The sequence below is a fragment of the Ictalurus furcatus genome, chromosome 28 (assembly GCF_023375685.1).
Source record: "Ictalurus furcatus strain D&B chromosome 28, Billie_1.0, whole genome shotgun sequence".
Taxonomy (NCBI): Eukaryota; Metazoa; Chordata; class Actinopteri; order Siluriformes; family Ictaluridae; genus Ictalurus; species Ictalurus furcatus.
The window spans coordinates 1,985,826-2,004,105 of record NC_071282.1 but is presented as its reverse complement, the minus strand read 5'-3'; the positions used below and the strand labels follow the sequence as shown (position 1 = coordinate 2,004,105).

The following is an 18,280-nucleotide window of genomic DNA, read 5'->3' as shown; positions in this document are numbered from 1 at the left end:
AGGCGTTGGCGTCAACTGGAATTGTCGTAGAGGCTGGTTCTGAGCTGGGGCTGGAATGTTCTAGCATGTAAATGCTAGGTTAAAGAAACTGAGAGAGTGTGTATGAAAACCTGAACATTATCAAGAAGGCCATTCCAGACTATTTAGGAACTAAGTGAGAAAAAGCTCTACCTCCTTTGGTAGACTTTGATATCCTTGGGATTATAAAAAGTCCAGACTTTTGCAACCTTAAAGAGCGTGAAAGATTCTAATGTGATAGGTTGGATAGATTGGTTAAATATAAAGGAGCTAAGCCGTTTAGGGCTTCATAGGCGAGTAGCAGTATTTTATAATCGATACAGAACTTAAGGGGTAACCAGAGTAGAGATGATAAAATAGGAGCAGCTGCATTTTGGACTAACTGTAGCTTATTTACTGAAGATGCAGGACAACCACCTAGCACTCTGTGCACTCTGACGCGTTTTATTCCTTATTTATTGCTAATCGCGATTTTGACGAACTGCAGGTGTGTACATCCAATCGCATTCTAACAAATTGTTTTTTCCGTAGCGACTCGTTTGAACCAGTTCGATTCTGCAGCAATCGGTTCGCACACTCAAATGCGAAATTAATGCTGACCTGACGTGTGGCCTGGTTTCACACGTCTCTCTGGATTTTGGCTTCAGGAGCTGCAGTGTTGAGAAAAGAGGAGTGAGTGTTAGCTAAAGGATGTGGCTGGGTTTCAGAATCACAATTTTCACATTGCTTACTGCAGGCAGGAAGTGGTTATCAGCGTGTCCTCCCGTCGAACTTTCCAACGAACTTTATCGCGCAAGTGTGTATTTACAACGTCGGCTGAACGTTCGGTTTAGAAGCGTTAAAAAGCTTTTGCGTCTGTCGCGTGAGAAGCCACGCCCGTATCTAATCCCAAATGATATTTAATGACTTGAGCGTATTTAATTATTAAACATTACGTAGGAGAGCTGGCGAAGCCGTGGCCTAAATTCTGTATAAGTACACAATCACACACACATCCACCCAAACAAAGATCAGCGGTTTGTGATTACAGACTGTGGGCCAGTTTTGTGGGTGTGTGCTGCTTGCCTGGTCAAGCGTGAGGCCTCAACAGGGATAGCACACACACACACACACACACACACACACACAGACAACTTCTTGTTGTCGCAGTTCGTTTATTCTCGAATACCGTTCTAAAACGTTACGCAACTTCAGTCGAATATTATGTAATTTCATTACGGTACAACAACTCAAGCTTGAGTTTACGGCTCAAGTTTCTAAAACATCTTGACAAAAACACGGTGACGGGTAAAATGTGACGTTTAACACCTTTTTACATTACATTTCATTTAGGTTACTTTTTTTTTTTATCCTTTTAGTGGTTTTACAGTTGCAGTTAACAGTGATATTACACAAATCATGTATAAATTAAGGTGAGATTACTGAGTCCTCAGAAAGCACAACCTGAATGTATGTGTGTGTGTGTGTGTGTGCGCGGTTGATAGATAATCCTATCAATGCCCCCATAATAATAGGAATATCTGAAAGATTCATAATTATATGGTATTTGGCAGGTCCTCATGAGGAAAACTGCTTTAATTAAATGGATGGTCCTCACAAGGATAGCACGACAAATTTTGTGTGTGTGTGTGTGAGTGTATTTGAGCACTTGTGACATTCTCACAAGGGTGTAAATGTCCTTGCTGGGGCAGCCACATGTAAACGAGGATATCCCAGGCTCCCTTTCGACTGGTTTTCACAACCTTGTATTGATTTATTGTAAGCAAGCTATTTATCTATGTTTTCCTTAAGCAAGATTAATGTAAGGTTAAAATAAACAATTTACAAAAAGATCCAAAATACTGACTGTTTCTGTAAATAGTTTTGGCTAAAGTTAGAGTTATTTTTGTTACAGAGCCACTTAAGTCAGTACCAAGTCCCTGAAAAGGACAATACAACCTGAATGTGTGTGTGTGTGTGTGTGTGTGTGTGTGGGAGGGGAGGTAGGTAGTGGTGTGGAGGTGATGGGTATTTGGCTGGTCTAACCCCCCCCCCCCCCCCCCCCCACCTTGGCATAGGGTTAATTAGCTGTCTTGATAAATATGTTAACGGGAGGTCCTCGTTAGAATAGTAAGACAAACTTGTGTGTGCATGTGAGTTCTTTTGCTGATTGTACAACTGAGTTGTGTTTAAAGAAACAATTAAAAAGGTCAAACTTCATTGTCAAAGTCCTCGGATTACCCCAAACAGCTGGGTTGAATGTATAACAATGTCCTTACAAGTCCTTTTGTAACAAGTCCTTAAAACACCAGTACAACCTGAATGTGTGTGTGTGTGTGTGTGTTTGTGTGTTTTGCAGGCGTGATGGCGAACAAGGGTCCTTCATACGGTTTGAGCCGTGAGGTTCAAAATAAGATTGACAAGAAGTACGACCCGGAGCTGGAGGAGCGGCTCGTTGAGTGGATCGTGGCTCAGTGCGGTCCATCCGTGGGAAAACCACAACCTGGCAGACAGGGCTTCCAGACGTGGCTTAAAGATGGATGTGTAAGTGTGTGTGTGTGTGTGTGTGTATGTTGATATCCTAATAAGTTATAAAATTAAATACATTTAATAATTTAATGCTTTTTTTCTGGATTACTTGTATTTTTTTATAAAGGTAAATATAGTACAGTATAGCTCAAACGATTTCCCTGATATTTTATTGTTGATTTTTTTTGTAATTTAAATGTATTTAAAGAACCCAAAATGCATGTTAACAAAATTAATTATATAATAAAATTTTGATTAATTAACATAAAATAAACATTTAAATTGTTTTTTTAACTGATTTTTTTTCCTTCGACTATTTTCTTTTTCGGAATTGTAAAATCACAAATAAATAAAATATCCAACAAAGTAATATTTACTGTAATAAAATAATAATAATAATAATTCTCTCTCCTGCCTCCACTTGTCTCCGCAGGTCTTGTGCGAGCTCATTAACAGCCTCTATCCTGCCTCTAAGCCAGTGAAGAAGTTCCAGAGCACCGGCATGGCCTTCAAGCAGATGGAGCAGATCTCACAGTTCCTCACAGCCGCTGAGAAATACGGAGTCACCAAAACTGACATCTTCCAGACGGTGGACCTCTGGGATGGTGAGTCTTCCGTCGAGTCCTCGTTTCTTCATTTTGGAAAACGTACAACATAGACCTGTGGATGTTCTGGATAGACCTTTGCTTCATCATTTGATTGATTAAAATGTTGATTGAAAAAAAATCTTTGTTAAATATAGGTGTGCAACAATTATTTATAAAGTATTCTCAATTTATTGCATTTATCTTTGATTTTATGATTTTGTCACAAAACACACCTAATTCACTACACTACCTAGTATCCCACAATGCACTGCTGTAACGCATTGGGCCCATATCAAAAACATGATGTGGTTTGGGACACGTCCACAATGTGCTGATGATGGTGAGACCAACTATATACAGACTGCGACTGTGTGTGTGTGTGTGTGTGTGTGTGTGTGTATGTGTGTTTGTAGGTAAAGACTTGGCGGCAGTGCAGATGACTCTGATGTCATTGGGAAGTTTGGCAGTTACCAAGGGCGATGGCTGTTACCGTGGCGACCCTAACTGGTTCCATAGGTGAGTAATACCACTTCCTCTTCCTGGTTTCACATCAGCTCAGCCAAATGATCACTATGGCAACGCAACAACACTCAGTTACAAACACACACACACACACACACACACACACACACAGACACAGGTTAATGTTTTAACTCCATAGAAACTTGAAAACCTTATCAGTTCTACTGTTTCTTAACACTACACATTACTGTGTGTGTTGTTGCATCATGCGTATGTACGACCATGTACACACACACACACACACACACACACACACACACACACACACACAGGACAGGCTTCTGAAGATGACGCAATTCACACAGCACTGTGTAGAGTTAAGGAACAGTAGCAAAGATAAGCATGTCCTTTCAAGTTTCTATGGAGTTGAAACATTAACCTTGTGTGTGTGTGTGTGTGTGTGTGTGTGTGTGTGGTGGGGGGGGGGCCCAAAAGCTATTTTGTGAGGACCCAAAAGGTCTAAATCCTCATAATGATAGGGTAGTGTCAAATGTCCTCACAATTACCCGGTCCGCACAAAAAAGTGAGAGATTTATTTTACAAAACTAAGTCACTAAGGTCTTTTAGTCACTAAGGTCAAGGTTTCAGTGGACCTAGCATTAATTAGCCATGGGAATGATTGTGAGAGAGAGAGAGAGAGAGAGAGAGAGAGAGAGAGAGAGAGGACAGAGTAATCTGAATTCTTTACATGTATAAAATGAGACTCAGACTCATGATGTCAGACATATGTGCCCTTAAGCTCCTTTAAGAGTCGTGGCTTAGTGGTAAAAGTTTTGCACAAAGGCCTTGATTTCAGTCACAGCACTGCCTCATTTAGCAGGACTTTTAACCTTTAAACCATTTACTTGGACAGTTTTGGATAAACTCTACCAAAATCTTTTAGCAGTTACTGATTTTTCTAGTTTTCCGATATTCAATATAAACGTCTAGGTTTTCGTCTTTAAGAAGGATGGTGCCATTGTGCTCTGCATAGACTATCGCCTGCGACAAGGGTTCGAATCATATCGCAGGTGGAGCTGTTTGGAGCTAGCTAATTGTTTAGCTAACGTTCATACTGATTGCTAAACTTGCTAACGCATTGTGACATTTGTTAGCTAGCTAAGAACAAGTGGGTTCACCTCAAGTGCCTACCATTTCCATGCAGGTTAACGTTCGCGCTGTAATACCAAAGACTGTAGCTAGATGCAGACTCATCGGGAACCCTTTTGATTGTTTGGACACGTGTGTGTTTCTTAGGAAAGCGCAAGAGAACAAGCGGGATTTCACGGAGGAGCAGTTGAAGGAGGGTCAGAGCGTCATCGGCCTGCAGATGGGCTCCAACAGAGGAGCATCTCAGGCGGGAATGACTGGCTACGGACGACCCCGGCAGATCCTCAACTAAAGTTCGTGATTTCTGACCTACTTCGCGTATTGGAGAGCGTCAAACACGCACCCAGTTATAACCACTCAGTCAGAAAACACACCGGACACTCACAGGGACCAAATGACAAACCAGGCATAATCACTTCACTGTCATATTAAACCAACAGTAATATAGTCATGAAGACGAGATCGTGTGATACATTCCATGCAAAAAACAAACTCATCTCAAATTAGCCTAATGCTAATATATGACCATAATCTTAGTATGTTTGTGCATTATATTCTGATTTTCAGTAGATGATTTTGCAAATAAATTTCTTTCAACCTCAACTAAATTGATCTCCTTGCTGTTTTGTGCACCACCGGAGTTTCTTCTTTTCAGATTAGCACAAGCGTACTGTTTACTCTTATGTAAGAAAAGAGGAATTTCTAAGACAAGAGGGATGAGATGAGAAACCCTCCGTCCTCCTTTCTGGCTGAACCTCTGCTATCACTTAATCTGGCTTTGCCTTTTCTGGTGGAGCCCCTTCACATACCCGCACGGATTATTACACCGGATAAGCGGGAGGAGAGGCGAGAGGGTTTGCCTTTTATTTAGCTTTCCCGAGAACATTAGAAACATGAGCCGTACGAGTGTTTTTAAAAACCATTTGACTCTATGAGCTATAATAATCCCATTAATAAACCTGACTATTTCCAGGTGAATAATTATTCTGATTCTGATCCGAATATTAATGTTAAAATTTTGTTAAAAAAAAAAAGTAGGGTCCCATTTGAAATCTTTTTCAGTATTTTTGGATAAATTTTTGGGATTTGGTGACATAAGAGCTCATTTTGTGATGTCATAAAATGGGTTTAACCTGTCACAGTCCAATATGCAAATTATTACAGGACGGCATGGTGACCGAAGTTTACCGTCAGTCACCTAGCATGGCTACGTGCTAACAATACCGACAGTAAAGTCCAATAGCAGTGAACGATTTCAATAAACACAATCTATAAGTGATGGCGTCGGGATGGTTGCTGAACCAGAATTGGGAGGGGTTAATTTGCATAGTCATGCATATTCAAAGATCTGGTTTTTTTATGGATTGATGGAGGATTTGAGGAAGAGGAACGTGACTGATAGAATATAGAAGATTCTATATAGAACTCTTGGGCTTGAGATTTACAGACATAAATATTAATCCATGTTGACGTTAGGATCTCAGAACTACCATCTTTAATCATTCCTGACACACACTTTGGTCCTCATATGTTCGTATGCGAATAACACCACATTGAATTACACAAGTAACGCAGCTTATTTGCAACCGAAAACCGAAAGCTTCTATAAATAAACACCTCAGATGGGGGAAATATTGCAAATAGCGCATATCTGCATGGTTCGCTTGAACTTTGCTTACTTATCATTCCCCAGCTGTGTATCATAGCAACACAGTGTGTGGGAGGAAATGCTAATGCTGCTTAAACACACACACACATACACACACACACTGGCCAACCAAAACCACATATTTAAATTTAAGTTAAAGAGAAGCTAAACAGCGTTAACGTCACCTAGCTTATAGCTATAATCCTGTCGTATGTGTTCGTTGTCATGGTTACATCTCAATATGTTTCCGTAGTATTTAATGTGAATAAGGTCTGGACTGTATCTACATTAATGGATTCCCAGTATACAGCAATAACAGATATCTGTGTCAGGAAAGTGTCTAAGTTGGGTCTTCTGGATTCTTAGTCTTCTCCCTCCATTATCCATCCATCACATTCCATCTGTTCACGTCATCCTGCTGCCTTTCTTTACTCAGACCTTCCTTGGGGTGTGCAGTGGTGGATCAATGCTTAAAGGCTCTGGGTTACTGAACAGAAGGTCCAGGGGGTTCAAACCCCAGCACCAGCACCACCAAGCTGCCATGTTGGTCCCTTGAGCAAGACCTTTAACCCTCCCTGCTCCAGGGGCGTCGTACCATGGCTGACCCTGCACTCTGATCCCAACTTCCTGACAAGCTGGGATATGGGAAGAAAAAGAATTTCGCTGTGCTGTAATGTATATGTGAAAGGCTTCTTCTTCTTTTCCTTATCTTTGATCACAGTAGCATTCCTCAGGAATTCCTTTGGCCTGATTAGTCTTCCTTCCTTCTTAAAACAATACAAAAAAAAAAAAAGAAACAATAAAACTATGTTCGTCAAGACATTCTTAGCAGCTCACAACCTCTGCGTGGTTTTCCCAGATGTTCCAACAGGCTGCTTGCAGGACGTCTCTCCTGAGAACCAATAACGTTTCGCTTCACCATAGTAAACCTTGAAGCTCGAAACAGTATGGAACTCATGACTGGACTGGTCTCACAGCACCGCCTCCTTCTTCACCAGATATTTCTTACGCCATGTAGAAGATTCCAAGCCAGATCGATGAGCAATCTCACCAGGATGAAAAGTGAAATAACATACACAGATGGTACCGGTTTGGCGTTTCGTTTGTGACATGAAGACAACGTGACACACTGAAAAGCAAAACCTTCATTGCGTCGTTTTATCTCCTCAATGACAAAAAAAAAAACCAATCATCCGGGGATTTCGTTTTTAAGAATTAAACCAAGGCTTTGCTTTAGAATCTGATGTAATTCCCTGGCCCATTGGTTTTCACGTTCATTAGTGCTTTGCAATAGTGCCACTCGATATTAGAAAATGGTCTGCACTTATATAGCGCTTTTATCCTAAGCGCTTTACATTGTGTCTCATTCACACATTCACACACACTCACACACCAATGGTAGCAGAGCTGCCATGCAAGGCGCTAACTGGCCATCGGGAGCAACTTGGGGTTAGTGTCTTGCCCAAGGACATGTCGGTATGTGGAGTCATGTGGGCCGGGAATCGAACCTCTGACCCTACGATTAGTGGACAACGCGCTCTACCACCTGAGTCACATCTGCCAAAAAATATTAGACATGCCCACCATGCCAAAAACATTTTCATGGCCATGAACATATTAAATCAAACCTATAAATGCATTGATCAGAATGAAGCTGTGTGGTAATAATTCTACTATTGCAAGAATGAACCCTCTACGTAGGGTGGACTGATGAAAAAGACGAATGCCAGTGCTAGACTGCCATCTGGTGCTCGGTTTGGTTTATGAACCCAGAATAAAGATACATATAAAGAAAGATTTTGTCGCTTGAATTAACCACTCAACCGCTGAAGCCGCTGAAAGTGGTGCGATTATCCGTGTTGCCGTATTGCTTCGAGTTGGCGGGGAGTTTGGTGTAGACGACGCCTCCGGCCTCCAGCTTCGTGACGACACCGCCAGAGAAATACGTCGTCTTGTAACCTTTACTGTATTTAGCTAGACCGTTCATCTTATCGTTGTACAGTACATCTGCAAATATATCTTCTTACCATTCAGACTGTTGTGGAAAAATTTGGACCAGAAACAAAAAAAGGGAAGAATTTGCTTCTCATTTACGTTATAGAGCGTAAAACAGTCGTCATGTGTTAAAACACGTCCAAACAAGTGATAACACGCAGTTACTTTATAGGAATTTCCATGCAATTTAATTTAACATGCCGCCTGCGTGTGAACACAGTACCACAAGATAAATAAATAAAAAAGTACTTTCTTGTCTCCAAGCACAAGTAGAAGCAAACGGGAACCACAATTTATAGTCAGATGAGATGACAAAAAACTTTATTGGCATAAAAAGAAGTAAGGTTACTTTATGTAGAACCTAATCCTGCCTGACATGCAACTATACTGGAGGATCCATGATGTTGTCCTGCTAGGACACCTGGCACTGCCCACAAATACAAGACTGTACAGAAGAAGCCAGGTTTTTCTCTGGGTGGCTTCTCTGACATGGAATGATGAACATTGGAAACATCTTCTGTGGTCTGAGGAGTCAACCTTTCAGTTAATGGATGTCATGTTCTCCAGGCCAAAGAAGAAAATGGACTTACCGGATCGTAACCAGAGTAAAGTTCAATAGCCAGGGATAGGGGAATATCTAAAAACACCATATTTTGAGTTCTGGTCTGTATATTATTTTGTACTATACTCGTACAGATTTCCAGAACCGAGAAGCTACCTATCTTTATTCATGAGAGATTTCTAGAACATAAAGGACCAAAAGTGACAACAGTACTTAACGGCTGTTTGGACTAGATTTTGTCTCAAACAAACAAACAAACAAACAAATAAATAAATAAATCTAAATAGATAGATCTAAATGTAATTGTAGATTAAAATGCTTGTATTTCCTCAATTGTAAGTCGCTTTGGATAAAAGCATTTGCTAAGTGAATATATACAACTTCTCATTGGAAATCCTGGAAATCTAGAGTAAGGTTGGGTTCCTATTCAACTAAGACAACTGGACATGAACTGGAGATGTAGGTTCAAGACCGAGAGAAAGAAAACCTCTACTCCTTCATTTGGTTAAATTTGGTGTTAATTATAACACACTCCAGTGTTCATTACTGCAACTACAACACATACTGTCAAATCCCTCCGCCTGCTGCACTGCACATGTCGACAAGCCCGGGCGTGATCTGGAGCAAAAACCAGAACAGTACGTTTTCATCTTTTTGGGTCAAAATCTTCCTCCGTTTTCTCTTTCAAAAGAGTTGTTTGTTACACAAGTCAAACACACTGAACACTCACAGCATTGTCCTGTTATCTTGACAGAAAGCCCAGGTGAAGTACAGGTGGACCGCACGCAAGATTGGGGAAGGGGGCGGGGCTTCCAGGAAACTTCAGCTAATAACAGAGTTCAAAAACCTTGTGTAAATCGTTCCAGATTAACATGTGGTTCTTCTTTTGTTTTATTAGGGAGGGGAGAAAAAAACCCCCACTGCGCTTTCGGCAAGTTTTTGAGTGATGACTCGTACTAGTGTACTCTGATGTTAAACTGCAGTGCTTCGACGCTAAATGCATAAAGGTTGGCAGGTCTGGTAGTATATTATTGCGTTATATAACAGGAATAAATGTCACTGGATGTAGTAGCAGGGTACTCGTGTAGGGATGCTAATATTGGTATATTGCACAAACCTAGTCGAGGGACCTTTACAACGTAGATTTAGCGTGCAGGCGATCTTTACCCAAGCTGGAATGTTTCGGTATGTAAAAACACCGATGCGATAAAATAACACAAACCTGTACATCTGTCCTGTTGGCGCAACAGACATTCACCACCCCTGGTACCCTGGCACCACATAGCGTCCCCTGGTATACCCCTTTACTTAAAAGGCAAGTTGCATGGCAAACAACAATCGGACAGTCAACGTTCTTAACGCAATTCACCTCACAAACAGGTACATTAGTATTGAAGTATATTTACACACATTCTACATGCTAAACTTCTTACTACACTACATTCAATATTTTTTTTTTTTTTAATAAAAAAACACTGTTCTTGTGGACCCCTGGCTGTCTTTCAGGGACCTGGACCGCACTTTGAAAACTTACAGGACTATCCCAAGTCCTGTTTTTAAGAAATTTTGAGAAATTTTCCACATCAAACTTACTTTAAAAACGCCATTTGATTTATTTTAACATTCACAATTTTTTTTAAAATCAAAAAATCACAATAACCACCATGATAGTGCACGGTATTGTTGCGGGCACGTGAGTATATTCTCACCGAACCTGCTTTACATTTGTGTTTGGTTCCTTATTTGCAAACTGATTTCCTTGTTTGTGTCTGTCCAAGGACAAACCCTTCATTCTAGTACTGTAGTCGTGTGCTCAGGTTTTAGAAGTACAGTGTATATAACTATATACTAAATATACTTGTATCATATTTTGGAAGGTAGGCATTTTACCTGGTATGCAAATTTCAGATTAGCATACAAACGTCAGTCTCTCCTCAGGTGATGAATTGATGCCCATATCCTCATAAAGATCTCTCAGCTCTCGGAGGTTTTGGCTACTTTTAGAGTAATGACTACTGAATTTGTTGTATCAGACCAGACATTTAATCTGAATGAAGATTAAATGAAGATTGAAGGCACTTTGACTGCTGTCGGTAGATGATCCAGATCTAAGGTGAGCACTTTCTTTTATGCACTGTGTTTTTGTTTCTATATAGCTTTCACTTTTGCTTCTGATGAGTTGAAAGGAAAGCTCATCTCGTTCTGTAGCCAAGTTAATACATTAAAGCACGGCTATTTCTGTGATGTAACTAATTGAAGTGGTAATTAGATTTAAAACCATAAACTACCAGAAGTAGTAGCTCATCTGAATCAATTTACGTATAATTGTATTTCCTAGACATGGAGACTGATAGCGTTGGTTGGAATTATGAAGGGGACCTAACTTGGTAAGTTCAAAGGGAAAAAACACACAGATTATTAAATAGATAAAAACCTCATTAAGTATATATTTACAGTCTTGTTTCAGCTTTATCTTTAATCGATGTAAGGGTTGCTGGATTTTCATGTTAAACAGCAGGTTAGTTACCAAAATAATTACCAAAATCTAAAAATCTGTCCCTTTCTATATGCAACACGTCTGGATATTTGGGATCTTTCTGGACGTGTTAGACTAGACTAGGGTGTCCAATCTTATCCAGAAAGGTTTTCATTCCAACCAAGCAGAAGCCACACCTGGTTCCACCGGTTTATTCAGTTGAACTTGGCTTTCAGTAGACTCAGGTGTGGCTGCTGCTTGACTGGAATGAAAACCTGCACCCATACTGGCTAGACATTTGGAATATTTTGAGATGCGCTGCACATTTGAGAAATTTTGTGTTGGCCATTTAGGACGTTTAAGAATGAGTTGGAAAGTTTAATGATGTGGTAGATATTTAGTAAGTTTCTGGATTTCTTGTCATTTTTGGAAATGTAGTGATGAGTTTGGGAGTTTTAATGATGACATTTGGGAAGTTTAATGATGTTTGGGACATTTGGAAGTTGGGGGTCTGTTGGACATTTGTGATGTTTAGTCTGCAAAGTTCAGTTTAGATGTTTGGGAAGTGTATCAACGTGTTGGACATTTGGTACATTTGGAATGCTGCTGGATGTTTGGGATGGTGCTGGACATTTGGTACATTTGGGATGGTGCTGGATATTTGGGATGGTGCTGGACATTTGGTACATTTGGGATGGTGCTGGACATTTGGTACATTTGGGATAGTGCTAGACATTTGGTACATTTGGGATGCTTCTGGATATTTCGTACATTTGGGGTGGTGCTGGACATTTAGGATGGTGTTGGATATTTGGAATGGTGCTGGACATTTGGTACATTTGGGATGGTGCTGGACATTTGCAATGGTGTTGGATATTTGGAATGGTGATGGATATTTGGTGCATTTGGAATGGTGCTGGATATTTGGTACATTTGGAATGGTGCTGGATATTTGGTACATTTGGAATGGTGATGGATATTTGGTGCATTTGGAATGGTGCTGGACATTTGGAATGGTGCTGGATATTTGGTACATTTGGAATGGTGCTGGATATTTGGTACATTTGGAATGGTGCTGGACATTTGGAATGGTGCTGGATATTTGGTACATTTGGAATGGTGTTGGACATTTGGAATGGTGCTGGATATTTGGTACATTTGGAATGGTGCTGGATATTTGGTACATTTGGAATGGTGTTGGACATTTGCAAAATTTAGCAATGTATTGGACATACGGGATGTTCATTCATACGTTGGACATTTGATACATCTAGAGACGTGTGGTAGATTTGGGAAATTTACGGATGTTTATCAGAAAACGCCGGATCTGGCAACACGTGTAACAAGAAATACATCGCTGTTAACACAATCTCGCGCACGCGCAGTCACACATACCTCGCCTCCTTTTCTGATTGTACGTTTCACTCTGGAGGCAAAAAATTCACTTTCTAACCTGACATCTGAAATATTTCCTATGGATACATTTCTAGACAGAAACAACAGAATGTTTAAACATTAAGTAACAATCCCTGAAAAAATATATATTAGTGTCATGTTCATTTTTTTTTGTTTGTTGTAAAGCTAACGAACATACTTGAAATCTCGCGAGATTTGACACTACACGGAAATCGCTGCACAGAGCGAGACAATACGCACGCGTAAACAAACCGTTTAAACTCGATAGACTGTTTAAACATTTCGGATTCATTCTGTTTTCAGTCTTATACCGTTTTGGGAGGTGGTGGATGGTCTTTGGTACATTCCGTATCCGTTGGAAGTTGGAGTGGACATACCGGAAGTGGTGTTGGAGAACCACGGAGTACTGAATAGAATGCCGGTCAATACAGAGAGCAAGGAGCAGGATGTTCAGGTATGGAAAACAACAACAACAACAACACCCACCCAGAACTGTAAACAGAAATCTGGCAAAGTTTTACCCAACCTGTCAAATTAATTAAGTCTCGATTCTGATTGGTCAGACGGCGTTGATTAGTTTTCTATAACAGCAGCTCTGACAGTAGTTCCGGCTTCAAGGCAAATCACAGGGTTATATTAATGTATTGTTATATTGTTAATGCACTTGTTCAAATACGTTGTCATTTCTTACAGGGACCTGTATGGCTGACGCGTCACGTAAACAGATCAGAGCGTAAGCGTAACCGTAAGCGGATAAAAAGTAAACCCATTGTGCGGTGGTATATAAAGAAGATACGCTCCGAAACGTGCTGTTATAGGAAAATAACTCGGTGAGTTCAGTGACGCTAACTGAAACTGGTTCATCACACAACACAACGTTGATTACTTTCCTAGTACGACACCGAGCGCATTATTTCTCACTTGGTGAATTTCTTAACTTGACGCTCTTCACAGCTTTGACCCACCAACGAAACGTAGAGCACTTGGCGTACAGCGCCCGGCGTAGCAGGCTTTGGCACGAACTCGCGCTGTGATGACGTCTCAGCCCAGATCTGCGGAAAATCTGTGGTCATTTCGAAAACCCGCGAGTTCCTCAGAATATTGCGCCGTTTGCTTGATTTTTGCGTTAGTTTCTGCGATCAGGAAATCCTGGAAGGGACTGATAAAAGAACCGCACCACGGCTCCGTCCAAACCGAATAAACCCTGCGCTTGGAATTCTTCGCTACTCTTCAGGGACTAGAGGACTGATGAGCGATTTGGTGTGTCTTATGCGTGCTGTTCTCTCCAACACAGACCGACGACTGGACGCAAGAAAAATGTGTCAACACAAATGAAAGTTGGGAACACTTAATGGTAAGATAACTTTTTTTTATCCAGCTTTTGTCAGTTTTTATAGTTATAATGTTATAATATAATTCCAGTGCACGTTAACTGAATAGTAACCTCTCTCTCTGTCTCTCTGTCTCTCTCTGTGTGTGTAGCGCGTCCTGGTGGAACAGAGTGCCGAGCTGGCAGCCGAGTGCAAGTCTCTGGAGGAACAGCAGGCTGCCGAAGAGACCGAGTACAAGAGCCAAATCGAAAGTTTGGAGAAGATGAGGGACGACAAGCAGCGGCAACATCGGGTCTGCTTTCCTATCTCCAATTCACCAGAAGCAGCATTTGTCTCGTATTTGAGAATTTGTGTATTTGATTATTGATTTATTTGATTTGTCCAGGCTCTCCTAGACAAGATCGAGTCGGTGCAGGTGAAATTGGACCTAAATAGCAGTAAGACAACGCGGAAAAACTTCACCGCCAAAGTCGAGGAGCTCACCGCCGAGAGGGATCAAAAGCTGGAGATGAAGAGAAGGTGAGGAGAGGATTTAAGAAAAAAAACATGGGTGTGTTGATCTCGTTGTTTTTTGTGTGTGTGTGTGTGTGTGTGTGTGTGTGTGTTCAGTGTTAAACTGTGTAGATGTGTGTGTGTGTGTTTTTTTAGATTGAGCCAAGAGTTAGAGGAGGCAGATGGGAGACTGGAGATGTTTACAGAAGAGCAGAGAAATGAGAAGTAAGACTTTCAGGAAAGCCTCTAGTTGATTTCAAGTCTGTTGATTTCCACACGTAGCCGAAGCCCCGAAGCTCAGAGATGTGGTGTGTCGCTACGGAATACTACAGAGCATGACCAGCAACGTATTAAACACTTCCCCAACATGGAGGACAAAGGGATCAATATCGCTATTCCAGTGTTACAATATAATAATAATAATAATAATAATAATAATAATAATCATCATCATCATCATCAGGGGAATGGCAGAAAGGTGGAAGTGGAAGTTATTTTGACTCACTTCTCTGCCAAAAACAGATATTTATCAGTGTATAAGCACCTAAAAAGGTTCGAATCTAGCCGTTTCTTTTGTCATAATTGAATGTCTAGTTTTTTCTGTAGTCTTAATTTATAGGTTTGTGATGCTTCACTTAGTTTTTTTTTTTTTTTAAATATTCCTTCATTAAGGTCAATCAACTCGTTTTCACAAAATTGAATCAAAATTCAAGTCAAATTACAATCTTCTTCTTTACCAATGGTGTGTGTGTGTGTGTGTGATGCCACAGGCTTAAATGGGAGCAAGAGATCGCTGCTTTGCAGCATGAGATGGAGAGACTCTCTGGACAAGTTGAAGAATCCAGGCAGGCAGCTCTGAAAGACGAGGTAAGGGAAAAAAACACAAAAAAAACCCCCGCAAACCAAAACCATGTTTCTCTTTTTTTATCATGAAACGGAAATGATGATGTTGGTCACATATTAGCCACATTGGATGATTCTAGGATAAATTATGGAGTGTGTGTGTGTGTGTGTGTGTGTGTGTGTGTGTGTAGATCGCTGCTCTAGAGTCTCAGAGAGAGCTGGCAATTTCTCAGCTAGAAGACTGGATTGCAGAAGCCGAACGATATCTAAACACTCTCAGGTAAGAGTAATAAAATTCCTATTAGATTACTTGCTCTGTGTGTGTGTGTGTGTGTGTTAACGGAAAATGTTCTATGTGGCCAGGTCAAACACTTCACCTCAGAGCAGCCGGCATCGAATTGAATGGGAGAAAAATGTGGCAATGGTTCGTAAAAACTTGGGCAAACTACAGGTAAGGGATGGGGCTAATGCACCTGGTCTACATGTGAGGGGTGGGGTTAGTGCACCAGGACTCCAGGTGAGGGGTGGGGCTAGTGCACCTGGATTGCAGAGTAGAGGCAGTGCAACTCTTTACTGTAATACTGTTAAGGTGTTAATGATTTTAAAATGTACTAATCTTTTTATCTGTAGTTACTGTATAATGAAAACCTTAATCAGCTTCAAAAGGGGCAGCAGCTGGACAGTTTGCCTAAAATCCCCTTTCCTCATCTCCCTCTCATACCCATGGTGAGTTATAGTGTACATGTCTGTGCTGCATATTACTACTTTCTAAGTCCATTTAAATTATTAAACTAAGAGTCTCTCTCTCTCTCTCTCTCTCTCTCTCTCTCTCTCTCTCTCTCTCTCTCCCCCTCTCTCTCTCTCTTTAGATCGACTTGTTGAATTTCACGACGTATGCTCCGATCCGCCCAACGGTGACCCAGCCTCAGTTTCACCCGGCCCATAGAACCACCCCACCTCCTCTTTCTGCACACAACGCGGCGGCCTTCACACCACACACGCACGAACAGAACGTGCCCGTCCCGAGGCTGGCCATGCCCACCTCCATCTACGCCCTTACAACACCCTACACTCACCCTACCTACACATTACCGTACACTGCTGTCCCTACAGCCCAGGTGAACGTCCCGGTCAGTCTCGCAGCAGCAGCTCAGTTGTCTCAAGGGGCGGGGCCAGTCTCCTCAGTACGAAACCCCGCCTCCCAGGCGCTTCCGTCAATCCCACAACCTGCAGGCAAGCTGGACAAACTGCTGGAGATACTGGGCACGCAGTTCCCACAGTGCACGAGGTGAGGTGCTGGTGATGGTATTAAGAGACTCTACAGGTTTGGTAGATGCTTGTTTTACACTGCACTAACCACCCCTTTATGTTTCTCTCTCCGTGTGTTTGTGGGATAGACCTCAAATAATGGCTGTGTTGCAGCAGGTTAAGAGTGAGCGTGGCACTATGGCTGGCATGTCCATAGAGGACATCAAACAACAAGTGGAACAGAGACTCGCACAAAATGAACGGCCGGTAAGCGAACGTTATACATGCGAGATTTTAGATTTGTCCACAGGCCATATCCTTCACATAGCTTAAACATCGGAGTCTCCACTTCTAAACACGCTCCTTGCTGTCTCAGCCTCCAGGCCCCATAGCGCCCCCTGCAGGCTCCAGACACTCACACAGAGGTCCTGTCCAGCCTTCGTTGTCCACGCGTCCCTCTCTCCATGCTCCCAGTGCCCACGTCTTCCAGTCCCGAGGCCCACAGGTAGCAGTTCACACTAATATGTCACGTCACACACTCTAAACACACATTTACTCCAACTCTATGTTGCTTTTTCGTGAAAGCATTAAGTGTATCCTTTATTATGTATAAAGGAGCATCGTGGGTTGTCTCACTACACTGTACCGCCCTTGTCGACTCCCCCTTTGCTGTTTGTTAAACACATTTATTTTAAGTTCATTAGTTTATTCTGTAATGCTAGTAACGTTACTACATAGCATACGTCTTGCTAATTTTTATTTTTGTAGTACTTATCATTCTTGGTCTTCAAATACTTGCCTAAGTCTTATTGTTATAAAATTATAATGAATAAATGAATTAGAATACGAGTAAAATATGATGTCCTGAATGCACTCCTTGCCCCGCCCCACCCCTTCAGGCCACTCCAGCTGTGCGCAGACTGTGTTTAATGTGTCAGAACCACGTAGAACCGGGAACCCAGTATAACACAAACTGCACTCATACGCTACACAAAGAGGTGAGTGTTGGAACTTTCTGTACAGGATTATTCAGAACACGGTGTGATTTTATCTGTTTGAGAAGTGTAATCACTGTGCTGGGTTTTGTTGTTATGTTTTAGTGCATCAGTGTGTGGCTGCAGTCCAGCAAGAACAACTCCTGTCCTTTCTGCCCCAGAAAATAAACCCGTGTGGCTCTTTACGTCACATGATGCATACGAGACATTAAGGCCTGCAGGGATTATTGTTATTATTTTTTCCCTTTATATTCTTTTATATGTGAACAACATTTTTAGAAATATTTTTGACACGAATCCAAATGGGTTGTGTGTGTGTTCTGTTCCTACAGAGAGAGAGAGAGAGAGACAAACATTTTAGAGCACTCTGTATTTCAATTCTATCGATTTTCTAATAAACATTAATTGATATGTCCGTCGTTATTTTATTTATTTATTCCCAGTAACGTTGAAGAGACAGGATTTCATGATAATACGCCAAGATTGTATGGTTTAATACTTTTATACTTAAAACATGTTGAGACGCTCCATAGTCTGGGACCAAGGATTA

The 18,280-nt window shown here is 41.3% G+C and overlaps 2 protein-coding genes and 1 long non-coding RNA gene across 5 annotated transcripts in view; 2 read left to right on the top strand and 1 right to left on the bottom strand.

The window, feature by feature from the left end:
• The window catches only part of tagln2 (transgelin 2), an 8,325-nt gene extending 2,993 nt beyond the window's left edge, over positions 1–5,332 (top strand). The window contains exons 2-5 of the mRNA XM_053617547.1: positions 2,357–2,541; positions 2,960–3,131; positions 3,527–3,629; positions 4,872–5,332. Coding sequence (XP_053473522.1) covers positions 2,362–2,541; positions 2,960–3,131; positions 3,527–3,629; positions 4,872–5,016 — 600 coding nt within the window. The 5' untranslated portion in view covers positions 2,357–2,361 and the 3' untranslated portion in view covers positions 5,017–5,332. The remainder of the gene's footprint in view (positions 1–2,356; positions 2,542–2,959; positions 3,132–3,526; positions 3,630–4,871) is intronic.
• Positions 2,680–3,637, bottom strand: LOC128603253 (uncharacterized). Its single transcript, XR_008384998.1, has 2 exons — positions 3,347–3,637; positions 2,680–3,207 (listed from the first exon to the last, which is right to left on the bottom strand). It is a non-coding gene; the product is annotated as an uncharacterized LOC128603253 (long non-coding RNA).
• Positions 5,333–10,657: 5,325 nt separating the features above from the next.
• Positions 10,658–18,145, top strand: rnf214 (ring finger protein 214). 3 transcript variants are annotated; one of them, XM_053617488.1, is made up of 16 exons: positions 10,658–11,042; positions 11,268–11,316; positions 13,125–13,275; positions 14,116–14,175; positions 14,304–14,444; positions 14,538–14,671; positions 14,801–14,869; positions 15,415–15,511; positions 15,679–15,767; positions 15,851–15,938; positions 16,118–16,213; positions 16,357–16,775; positions 16,885–17,002; positions 17,112–17,240; positions 17,635–17,733; positions 17,836–18,145. In XM_053617488.1, the coding sequence occupies exons 2-16, from the start codon at positions 11,270–11,272 to the stop codon at positions 17,896–17,898; spliced, it is 1,800 nt and encodes a 599-aa protein (XP_053473463.1). In that variant the 5' UTR covers positions 10,658–11,042; positions 11,268–11,269; the 3' UTR covers positions 17,899–18,145. The 3 variants fall into 3 exon arrangements, with proteins under 3 accessions (XP_053473463.1, XP_053473464.1, XP_053473466.1); XM_053617489.1 differs by lacking the exon at positions 11,268–11,316 and having other exon boundaries at positions 10,659–11,042; XM_053617491.1 differs by lacking the exons at positions 10,658–11,042; positions 11,268–11,316 and adding an exon at positions 13,515–13,651 and having other exon boundaries at positions 12,114–13,275; positions 13,776–14,175.
• Positions 18,146–18,280: the final 135 nt, after the last annotated feature.